This window comes from Chenopodium quinoa, unplaced genomic scaffold, assembly GCF_001683475.1.
Source record: "Chenopodium quinoa cultivar QQ74 unplaced genomic scaffold, ASM168347v1, whole genome shotgun sequence".
Classification (NCBI taxonomy): domain Eukaryota; kingdom Viridiplantae; phylum Streptophyta; class Magnoliopsida; order Caryophyllales; family Amaranthaceae; genus Chenopodium; species Chenopodium quinoa.
The window spans coordinates 3,414,027-3,422,338 of record NW_018744080.1 but is presented as its reverse complement, the minus strand read 5'-3'; the positions used below and the strand labels follow the sequence as shown (position 1 = coordinate 3,422,338).

At 34.0% G+C, this 8,312-nt stretch overlaps 2 protein-coding genes across 2 annotated transcripts; both read left to right on the top strand.

The window, feature by feature from the left end:
- Window positions 1-2,832, top strand: LOC110691519 (60S ribosomal protein L35a-3). The gene is made up of 4 exons (XM_021868456.1): window positions 1-155; window positions 818-1,046; window positions 1,130-1,178; window positions 2,597-2,832. The coding sequence occupies exons 1-3, from the start codon at window positions 88-90 to the stop codon at window positions 1,169-1,171; spliced, it is 339 nt and encodes a 112-aa protein (XP_021724148.1). The 5' UTR covers window positions 1-87; the 3' UTR covers window positions 1,172-1,178; window positions 2,597-2,832.
- A 2,520-nt stretch (window positions 2,833-5,352) lies between these two features.
- On the top strand, window positions 5,353-7,279 carry LOC110691600 (DEAD-box ATP-dependent RNA helicase 35-like). Its single transcript, XM_021868556.1, has 2 exons — window positions 5,353-5,593; window positions 6,657-7,279. Exons 1-2 carry the CDS (start codon window positions 5,353-5,355, stop codon window positions 7,277-7,279), a joined length of 864 nt encoding a protein of 287 aa, XP_021724248.1.
- The last annotated feature ends 1,033 nt before the right edge of the window (window positions 7,280-8,312 follow it).

Below are 8,312 nucleotides of genomic sequence, written 5' to 3'. Positions count from 1 at the left end.
GTTTCCTAGGGTTTTTCTTTATCGCCTTCCTCATTTTCCTGCAACTAAAATCTCCTCTTCGCACTCCTTGAGAAAAGCTGCGCAAAAATGGTGAAGGGACGTCAAGGTGAGCGTGTTAGGCTCTATGTCAGAGGTTCAATCCTAGGTTACAAGAGGTATATCCACTTTTATTCTCTCTCTCTTTTCAATTAATTCCGATCTTATTTTTCTTACAGAACAATTATTTAATCTACATTATATTAAAGTTGTTACATCGTTGTTATTTTCGACAGAAATTTATCTAAAGCTTTGATCTTTAGTTGAAATCAAAATAGATAAAACCTGGAAATTTAATTGAACTGCAGTGATATTTTTTCCCCTTTTTGTAATGAATTGAAACGATATTGTAGAATGTGAGAGTTTGTGATTGAGAGATTTTGATACTGGTATAAATATATGGAAATTTGGCCATTGAAAAACTTTAACTTTAGGTGGGTTGTTTGAGAAATTGAATTAAAAGGGATTAATAGAGGTGACAATTCAGTCAATTCAAGATATAATTGACTAAAGAGATTTTAGGAGAATGTTAATTGAGATTATTGATTACAGACTATTTTGTTTGGAAATCAAAACATGAAATATGGGAGAGAATTCAAAGAGTTTCATTTGATTTAATGAGAAAAACTGTTAATTTTCCAATGGGGAAATGGGGCGGCACTTTCCTTAGGTTTTGGCCTAACAAGCTATAATTTTTGCGACTCGACCGCCTTAAACCCGGGTTTTCTGGGTATTGTTTGGTTTGCTTAAGTTGTAAATGGGTCATTTGAATGTAAAATAGGTCGAAATCGAACCAGTACCCCAATACATCCTTAGTACAGATCGAAGGAGTGAACACACAAGAAGAAGTAGCATGGTATTTGGGAAAGAGGATTGCTTACATTTACAAGGCTGAAACTAAGAAGAATGGATCCCACTACCGTTGCATTTGGGGTAAGGTTTGCAGGCCTCATGGTAACAGTGGTGTTGTTCGCGCTAAGTTCACTTCCAACCTTCCCCCTAAGTCTATGGTATATTTCTTTCTCTCTCTCTTTTTTTTAATCCAACTTCATATTTTGGGTGAAATTATTGATTTTTTTGAATAATATTGTAGGGAGACAAGGTTAGAGTTATGATGTATCCCAGCAACATCTAAGAAGAAGGTAATTTGTGATGTTTTTTTTTATTTTTTATTTTATTTTTTATTTTATTTTTTTATTTGATACCATTGATCAGTTTGGTAGATTGGTATGTATTTTTAAGAAAATTTATAGTATCATTTTTGCTGATGTTTGGATTGTTGTGCTTAATGTGATGTGGGAAGGGGAGTAGAAGTAAATGTTGTGCTTAATGTGATCTGATCTGATGTGATGCTTAATACTGTTTTAATTTGTAACTGTGAAGCTGATGCCTCAGAAGGATGAAGTGACTTGTTATTATGCTTTGTTTTGTATAAGTTCCATGTTAAAATTCTTCAGACTCAGTAGATATATTTTGTTGGGTGTAAGATATATAATCGAAACTTGAAACTATGCATCTCTTAAGTTATGAGTATACTTCTGAAATTAAGCATATCATGAGAGGCTGTTTGGGACAGTGCTCATCAAGTCATTAGAACTAGCTTTTATTGTTAATTAGAAATGTATCTGTCAGTGCTTGCTTGATTTAATCAAAAGTAATTATGAATTCTTTGGTGCTTGGTTGGAATTTGGAGAAACAAAGGAATGTAAAGATTCGAATGACGAATTCTAGTAAAGGTTTAGCAGTTTTTGGATACTTGGGTATATGTGTTATATATTGCCATGCCGTGACTATTAGTTAATTAGCTAGTTCAATCTCTTGTGCCAATATGTTGTAGCGTTATGGAGTGCAATGTCTATGTGACTGTTTTCTAAGGTGTTATACTATGCTGGATTTGCTCTTTGGTGTATCGTGAAAATGAGATTTTTCACCCTAACAAAAGGGAAGTAGTTTATTGGATATTATGGAATGGTTGTACAGAAGTGAATTTATGTTGCCATTTCATGATTAGATGGTTATATTTTGGGAACATGTTCCCTGAGTCCAAAAGAGTGACTGTTTTACAAGTTATATTCTCTCTACTTTAATATAATACATGGCATTATTTATTGCATTCTATGTTGTTATATGGTACTCTTTGTGATTGTTTGAATTGGAGGATGAATGCTTGTATAGTGTTTTTTAGCTTGTCATTGTCAAAAGAGTCGTTATTTTGACAGCATAACAAGTAGTCATACACCTCTGTTTTGGATTCGATTCTTCGGTCGGACCTAGAATGGATTGTTTTATAATCAGTCCTTTTATTTCAGATGTAAAATTTTCCTTTTTGCTATGTCTTAATCCTTATTTCTGAGTTGTTGGGTTACTTCAAATTTCTCAAAATCTCACAATTTCATACTTTTCTTCATGCTTACAATCTCTTATATTTGTATGAAGATATGCAAATCAGGCAATAGTATGATTTTTTTGTGTGTATCATCTGGACTTGCTGGGTTAGTTTGAGCTAATGATATTTAAACGAAATTCAAGGACTAACTGATTGCCAAATGACCTCTTTCAGAAAGTTGGATATGCAAGATGATGGTAAAGTGAGGAATTATTGGACTAGAGCTGTTCACTGGAGTTTCATGCCGAGCCATTTTCTATTTTATCTAGTTTGTAGTAAGATAGTTTTTTGTTCAAGTCAAAATTTTTGTGTTAGGATGATTCATTTGGTTCTGGAACATACTGCTGGTTTTGTGTAATGGCGAAAGAGTTATTGCCCCAAGTTAATGATGTTTTCTGTTTGTTCTCAAATGCCTGATCTGATGGAGGGAACTTTGTGTTGGTATAACCCTCTGATTTGCGTTGTTGTAGGTAGTTGTCTAATTACTTACCATCTAAATCACAAGCTAAGATGCTTAGCTGTTTAATTGACTTACAAGTGGGCTAAATCGCGATGCAATGGCTCGCAGGTCTCCAAGATTAACCTTTAGGCCCTGCCTGGTTTAGTGTTGAAGAGGGAATAACAATGTAGATCGAAATTGACCAATACTTTTAGATCGGCAAGGTTAAAGCTGAAATTTGAGCACAAAGGAATTAAATTATACGTACCTTGAGAAAGTTTAGTAAACCCAATGTGAATTAAATTATTTTTTTGGACTTCATTTTAGTTTAGTTCAGCTTGTTTCAATTTAACTTAGTTTCTTTAAATTCAATTATTAACCTAAAATTTCTTTCAGTTCAGCTCATTTCAATTCAGTTCATACTCTCTTAGTCCAAAAGAATAGGGCCTTAGTTTACAATTTAGGAGTTTAGGTTTTAGAGAAAATAATTTAAGTAAAAAAAGCTTATTATATTGATTATTAGGCATCCATTACTTTTTTAATCATATCCAGTACATTACCCAATAGCTTAATTTTCGGATCAAATACCCAAACCGATGTGAATCTTGAATTGAGTATCCTACTTTTTGGATCAGGAACCGGATTGGATTTTCGGGTAGTTTTGCTTAGTAAGGGCTTGTAAGACTAATTATTTAAGCTTTGCCAAACCCTTACAACTAATGAGATCCATATTCGGTGGTTGTTTTTGTTGTAAAAGTCCTACAAGATTATGTATATTCATAATCAATTTTCTTATTACCTTAAATAAGTTTCAATGGCAACATATCCTCTATCTCCTTGCCAGCTGGACGGCTGTGTAGTTCATATGATGATCAAATAAAGGACCTTGAAAGAGATGCATTGTATATGAAAATATCATTAAATTGGGTCTTGTTAGATTCATATTAATGTCTACTTTCTATATATCTCATTTTTGTAATTTTTTTTAATACAAAATTAAAGTAATTAAAGTTATTTATTTATAAGCAAACGTAAATAAAACGAGTTGGTCTGATCTAATTTGATTCAACAAATTTTGGTAATAAGATGAAAAGAACAAGTTCTAAAACTACCTTTTTCGCCAATAAATTCACCAAAATTTTGTGACTTCAACATTGCCCAACTTTAAGAGAAATTCATATACAAAGTATCGGTTATTAAGTAAATAGTGCAAATAATATGAAATTTCTTTTCAAATCCCTAAAATTTCCATTAAACCTATCTATTAATTCAAAAGTACTCGGCTATTCCTATTTCTTGCTCTCTGCCTTCTGCAATTACAAACTCAAAACTCTGCAACTTTTGTTTCATCTCTCCCTGCAAATTTCATCATCTTTTCGTTCGTCAAACGTAATCAATTGTTCAATTCAATCTGTAATTGGTCCTTTTATTCATCAAGAAGTGGATTCTTGCTACTCCTCACCCTTGTTCTCTGTTTTCTCCAACCATAAATTTTGATTTTCTGCGTTTCTTGTTTCTCTCTCCTCTGACTTCATCATCTTTCATTTCATCTAACGCAATTCCCTTATTCAATTTGATGGATTCTCAAGAAGGTATTTTATTTATTTCTTTAATTTAACTTTTAATTTTTAATTTTTTTTTTATTTTTATTTTTAAATTTATTTCATTTGCATATTTTTTTTGGTTAAAATAAAAAATTCTTTAATTTTGAATCCAAAGTACGTAATAGACATTTATTTGATGTTTGTTTTCGTGAAAATCCTATGTTTTTTGGAAATTTAACATTGAATTTATTTTAAATTTGTATATACAGATTATAATTATTGGACTATAGATCCTACCGAATTGGAATGTTGTGTTTGTTTCAATCCTTTAAGAGGAGAGATATAATAATGTTTTTTTTTTTTTTTTTTTTTTTTTTTTATTTTAAAATTTATTATATTTGCATATTTTTTGGTTTAAATAAAAAATTCTTTAATTTTGAATCCAATGAACGTAATCGACATTTATTTGATGTTTGTTTTCGTGAAAATCCTACGTTTTTTTTTGGAAATTTAACATTGAATTGGAATGTTCTGTTTGCTTCAATCCTTTAAGAGGAGAGATCCTAATCTGTGCGAATGAGCATTCTAATATTTGTGAACAATGCCTTCTGCTTTCATCAAATTGTGTGCAATGTCATTTGTGCCGCCAAGGTTTTGTAGCGCGCAATCGAACACTCGAAAATGTCATAAATTCAATAAAAGTCAACTGTAAATTCTATAATAGAGGCTGTACTCGTTTACTGAAATACACGAGAAGAGACATCCATAAAAGGACCTGCAAATTTTTGAAGACCAAGTGCCCTTTTAAAAATTGCAACTTCAGCAACTATGATGGCTTAACTCATCACTTGACTCTTTGCCACGAGCATACTACAATTACTCAAGGGGTTGAGTATAAGTTGAAGATCGGTGATCAACCACTTCTGTTTGTTGAGGAGAAAACAGAAATGGTGTTTATTCTCGAAGTTGAATCCAAGGAAAGCTGTTTTGTGTGGCTATCAACACCAGAGTTTCGTCGCTTGTGCCAATTGTCACACTGTACATACGTTTTAAAGGCGGATGACAATGTTTTTTATGGTAACGTCAACAAGTACATACCCCCTGAATTTTGTGTCGTCTCTGGTCCCGGGATAAGAGAAGACAATGAAGCAATGGTGCTCTCAAAAGTTGAACTTATGAAAAACTTGAGTATGGTGCTGAATGTGCAACCCTGAAGCTAATGTTGAAATTGCTTTGTAGTAATTGCCAAATATAGCGGATTGTCTTTGTATTGGTCTATCTGAAAATGGATACCCCTTGAATTTTGTGTCGTCTCTAGTCCCGGGACAAGAGAAGACAACGAAGCAATGGTGCTGTCAATGAACATATGAAAAACTTGAGTATAGTGCTGAAGCCAATGTTGTAATGGCTGTGTAGTAATTGCCAAATATAGGAGACTTTCTTTGTAGTGGTCTATCTTGCTGCCATTTTTCTTTTATAAGCAGTCTCATATACAGAGTAATATAATTTGAGGATTGACAATGATTTGGAATGCCAGCAACTTATTGCTTGTCTGGCTGCTTGTTTTGTGTTATGAGGTTTAGCTTCTCTTGGTTGCTAAAATGAAAGTGAATCGCAACAAAAAGGTTCATCTCATCTTGTTTGTCTTGCTTGCTATAATTGGCTTTGCACTTAGATTAGTTGTTCACTTCTATTACGTATGAGTAGCAGTCTTTTATGAGCTTTCCACAAAAAAAAATAGCTCATTGAAATATCTGGCAAAGAAAAATACAAGTATTGAAATTACTGCATATGACAAGAAAGAATGCGTTTATGTTCTAATTAGTGGACAGGACTGACCTTCAAAATCTATCATAATAGTGTATGCCTAATATTAGGACTCTAAGATAAATATTATCAGTTAACAAATTAAAAATATATCCTAATATAATTTTATATACGCAGAACTTAGGGGGTATAAATAGCTTTTCATATGTTTTTATTTTTATTTTTTGTTGAATCCTCTTTTCCCAAAAAAAAAAAAAAAAAAACCGTTAAGATAGATATTTATATTGTGGGAGTATAAGTTGGGTAGAATTTGGATTTAATGTTTCCTTTGCTCCGATACCATGTTAATATTGAGAGAATATAGACCGTCCTGTTCTCTGCCACTGTGTCGACAAGGATCCAAAACTTTGCTAAAAGTGCACTGGTGAAGCCTATAGTTGTTAATGTTGGTCGACCTGGGGCTGCTAATCTTGATATCATCCAGGAAGTTATGTGAAACAGGATGCAAAATTAGTTCAACTCCTCGAGTGCTTGCAAAAATCCCCACCCCCATTTGTCATATTTTCCGAGAACAAACTTGATGTAGACAATATCCACGATTATCTCCTACTCAAAGGAGTTGATGCAGTTGCAATCCACGGTGGCAAGGATCAACAAGAGAGGGATTACGCGATAAAGGCTTTTAAATCCAGGAACAAAGATGTCTTAGTCGCCACTGATGTGGCCTTAAAAGGGCTGGATTTTCCTGATATCCAACATGTCATTAACTATGACATGCCCGCTGAGATTGGCAATTATGTACACCGTATAGGTCGGACAAGAAGATTTGGAAATACAGGAACCGCAACAACCTTCATAAATAATAGCCAAAGTGAGACTACACTGCTTGATCAAAAACACCTTCTCCTAGAAGCCAATCAGAGAGTACCTCCAGTATTGGCTCTACTTGATTTCCAAACAGAAGAAGCAGCCACTGGATGTGCCTATTGTGGAGGCCTAGGTCATAGGACTCAAAACTATCTAAAATTGGAGCATCAAAATAAGCAACTCCTAAATCCTAAACATGATTATTATTTTGGAGGTGGGGGTTATAGGGCAGAAATATAAATCCGGATTGAAATATCAGTAAACCGACTTTGGATTGTGTTTCAGTTAGGTATCAGATTTTAGTTTTAATTTCATCATATCAGAATTCACATTACATTATATCACAAGTCCGAATGCATGATGTAGTACTTGGCTCACCCTGTTATTCTGGAACATCATTTAGAGTTCGCTCTGGAATTTTTGAATCAAGTAAACTTAATATATCTTAAAATTAAGTGAAATTAGCTGTTTGAATTGACATACGAAGTATGTATCATCGTCTTTATATAGACTCCGTTTGAAGATTTGCTAGGCCCAGTTTACAGCGCAATGAGTTCAGATGGTACACCTTAATGACACAAGTGCAGGTTAGACTGTTGTAGCATTCAGTTTGGCCATAGTCTACAGAAAGAACTAATGTACCTACAATTATCGTCTGAAACATGCTTCATTCCACAATAATTACTATTTACTTAATGTTTCGGGTGAAAACAATGGGACCTTGCCGAAGGTCCGCTGAAACGGAGAAGACTGGATTCGGTCCAAGTTATGCTGGGCCGAAGGTTTCCTGCACAGTAAACACACGTAAACTAGCTTCGGGGGTGTTGCCGAGGAAGGCCCCTCCGATGCTAAAGTCAGTACAATGTGTAGAAAAAGAACACTATGCAAGAGAATTAGTTGCTTGAGGCTTTGCTTGAATATATGAGAATATATGAATCTATGAATAATAATGAATGTATGAATATTGATGGCTTTTATACCTCTTCATACATGGAGAGGTTGGGCCTTAGCCCAATTGGCTTGCTTTGAGGGCTGACCTTTGACTTTAGCACAATGGGAGAGTTGAACCTTGACCTTGGGCTTTTAATTGGATCATTTAATGCCTAGGCCCAATTGGACTAAATTGGACCCAAACAACTTGCCCCCCAGACCCGATTTGGAAGGATGACGGGTCGGGTTTGATTTAATTCAGAAAAGGAGGGAAGTAAATGATTTAATTAATCCAAAAGTTTGAATTTAAACCGTAATTAATGAGATAACAACGGTTAAGGCG